The sequence below is a fragment of the Etheostoma spectabile genome, chromosome 13 (genome assembly GCF_008692095.1).
Source record: "Etheostoma spectabile isolate EspeVRDwgs_2016 chromosome 13, UIUC_Espe_1.0, whole genome shotgun sequence".
Lineage (NCBI taxonomy): Eukaryota > Metazoa > Chordata > Actinopteri > Perciformes > Percidae > Etheostoma > Etheostoma spectabile.
In genome coordinates this window covers 11,177,233-11,180,561 of record NC_045745.1, presented here as the reverse complement: position 1 = coordinate 11,180,561, position 3,329 = coordinate 11,177,233, and the positions used below count along the sequence as shown (strand labels likewise).

Here is a 3,329-nt window from a genome sequence, read left to right as displayed (position 1 = left end):
TTTGACAACAGAACTAATTTGTTTGTCAAATTTTGATGCTGGGTCAAAGATGAAACCCAGATTTCTGGCAAAAAGGGGCACACTTGAGGCTAAAGTCCCAGAATTTTATTTAAAATTCCTCAAATGAATTTGGGGGCCAAACAACTAAACAAGACGTCCATCTTACTCTCATTAAGTTGGAGAAAGTTGTTAGCCATCCAGCACTGACTGTCTTTGAGGCAGTGAAAAACGGACTTTAAAGAGTTGGTATCACCTGTTTTTAGAGGCAGGTACAGCTGGGGGTCATCAGCATCACAGTGATATCACATGTTATGTGAAGAATGGAGCCCAATGGGAGCATGCACAAAGAGAATCCAGAATTTAACAGTATATAATGTATACTGTTTATTTACCATTTGCACTCTGTTGGTAGGAAATCACTACACAGTGGGGGTACAGTGTTGGGGGGTTCAGTGCCTTGCTCAAGGGCATCTGGCAGTGCCCAGGAGGTGAAGTGGAATCTCTCCGATCCACAATCCATTTCTGGGACGTGAGCCAACGACCCACCGGTTCACAACCCAACGCCCTACGGACTGAGCTACTGCCACTCAATGTTATCCTTAGATATTCTGATAATAAAAAGATCGATTTGGTCCTATAATAAAGATGTAGCTTGATCTTGTTATTATTACTCGTTTGTCATTAAGACTTGTATTGATAGTTTTCTAATCCATACAAAAAACATACTAATGTATTAGTTATGTTTGTATGAATAATCTGAATCTGAAAAGTAACTAAAGTTATCAAATGGAAAAACTCAGTAAAGTGCAAGTACCTGAGAACTGTAGCCCTCTTAGTTACCTTTCACCACTGCTTGTATCTTTGTGTACCTCCTACATGTAGTGGAGATAAAAATACAATTTTTCCCTCTGAAATGTGTTGAATTAGTAAAAGTAAAAATTGCATAGAGTTACAACACGCAAGTAAAGTATTAGTGCTAACTCAGTAATTTGAAGTAACGTTACCAGTGTAACGTTACCGGTAAATTTGTTCTTTTGTGGCCAGTGGTGCTCCCCCAAAACAATGGCGTGTTGCGACAATGTGACAATGGTTCCGGTTACAGTTGTTTACGCTGAAATTTACTTTAACTTTCACTGACTTCTTTTTTTTTCAAAGTAAAATTATATTTATCTGCTGAGGGCGGTTCCCGCGGCCCCGCCTCTCACCCTACTCCGACTGTTAGCTTGACCGGGCAGGGCGCACTTCCATAGGCGCAATGTTGACAGGCGATACGCTGGTGTTAAACTTACCTGGATTTGTTGGTAGTTCTTCTCTAAATCCTCCCATTCTCGGAAACATTCACTTAAATCCGTCGGACTGAACAACATGTTCTACTGTGACATGAGGAAACCTGCGGGAGTTGGGTAACATTAAAGCTCCGCTGTGCAACAGACAGTTGTCCTCGCGCTGCTGTCTGTCAAAGCTAAACCAAGTGCGACTTCCGGTCACAACCTTCGCAACAAAAGCCTTTGTTATTGAAGTTTTACTTTGGTTTATGGAGCAAACGTCGAGGTGAGGGGTCATTTCCCAACCATTTCTGATCATTACCTGATAGTTTCATGGAAAATAGTTTAAATTTTATGGAAAATTGAGACCGAAATATGCTATTTTAGTTTTAAAGTTTAAAAGCTGGTGTTGACAATGGTGGAAACTAACTAAGAACATTCACAAGATTCAGATTTTTACGCAATATCATCAACAAATAAAATGTATATTAGTATGGCCAGCCCATTGTAAAGTACTTTTTAGTTGCTTATTTATAGTGCTAAATTACTTAACATTATTATTGTAATATTATTGCGTATTTTTGCATTAGAAAAAAGCAACAAGGAATAGGGAAGTCCACAGTTTAAGCTCAGATGATGAGCTATTAAGTTTTGTTTTGCTTTATTGCAACTATATCCAAGTATGAAGCATCTTAACAAGGGCCTTTAGATTATTTTACTTTTCATATTTTTACTTTTAAAAGGTATTAATTAACATTACGGTTATAGTATACATGTATTGTTGTGATTCAACCAAGTTGAGTTAAATGAGTTAAACTAACAGTTTACAGTCAAATCTAATATCAGTAAGGATTAAAAGTTTTGTGCTTTTGATTTTACAAAGCCACCTATCCCTAAAACATCCGGTTTTATCATAGCTAACGATAACGCCCTTTACAAAACTTCACGCTCATTTCTGCGTGCGTCCTGCGTGTTGGACGTCCTAATTCGCAAATGGCTGGTCAGATAAGTGGTTCCGTTGGTGAGCTCTAAGATTTTGGTTCCTTGTCTCAGGCGAACAGCACCAGGACCGTTAAACCCTGTCTTTAACTGTCTATGATTGAACCCTAACAACCCGCTTATGGGCTGCCCTGAGTGCAGCTCTAGCTCTTGTAATCCCCGCTGTATTAGAAGGGTTCGGCCATATTTTAACGCCAACTTGGGCTCTAACAATAGCCGTCTATAACAGAAAGTATTTCAAGGACATGTGTCAGCAAGGAAGGCCCTCTGTCCCTTGCCAGGACAATTTCAAGGCAATAGGTTATGACCACTTCGCATGTGGCCTGTATTTTTAGAGCTGACATTATGTAACTAACTCTGGGGGGGGAGAACTTATCATGTCCAATTTTGTAAGCACCTCTGGGAGAGCCGTGTGTGGACTGAACTACAACTAATGACATTTGAAAGACACAAAATGATATGTTTTCATTAATAACTGTAATGAATACAAAACAAGAGAAAAGTGCACACAAGCTACATTCAAATAAAAAGTGTCATTGTCCACTTTCTTTATTATTTTTCTCTCTCTTTACTTACAGTGAATCCTTGAACCTTGAAAACATCTTAGAAGATTTGTAAGTTAAGACTTTACTGATCCCCAGAGGGTGTGTTTGTGTGCTAAAAACAGCACAATTGTGTAGGTCAATAGAGAAAGGTAAATATTAAATCAATATTTAGAATAGATTCCATTTTACTGGCATTGCACAGAGTGGGCTTCAAGTACTGAGTGCCAAAAAAGGAAGTAAAGTGCTTTTTTTGCATAGTAAAGTGCTTTTGAGGCTAATAAGTGGACACATTAATGTACTGGTGTATATAAGATGGTTATAATTGTTTATCTTCAAAGTTTAAGGGATTTTTTAAAAGTCTTCAGTTTCTCCTGACTTTAATTTTGAGCTGATCTTACATTCCCTCATAAGGGTTTATTTATGGATTATCTAAATGAAATAAGAGATTTTTTTTAAGAAAAACAATCCCATATAAAATGTCCCAAATAGTTTTTACCTTAAAGATGCAGTAGGTAAGACT

At 37.9% G+C, this 3,329-nt stretch overlaps 1 protein-coding gene across 2 annotated transcripts in view; it reads right to left on the bottom strand.

The window, feature by feature from the left end:
* Window positions 1-1,484, bottom strand: part of tmem120aa (transmembrane protein 120Aa) — a 9,611-nt gene extending 8,127 nt beyond the window's left edge. For both annotated transcript variants that reach the window (XM_032534214.1, XM_032534215.1), the window contains exon 1: window positions 1,290-1,484. In XM_032534214.1, the coding sequence (XP_032390105.1) occupies window positions 1,290-1,367 (78 nt within the window). In that variant the 5' untranslated portion in view covers window positions 1,368-1,484. The remainder of the gene's footprint in view (window positions 1-1,289) is intronic.
* Window positions 1,485-3,329: the final 1,845 nt, after the last annotated feature.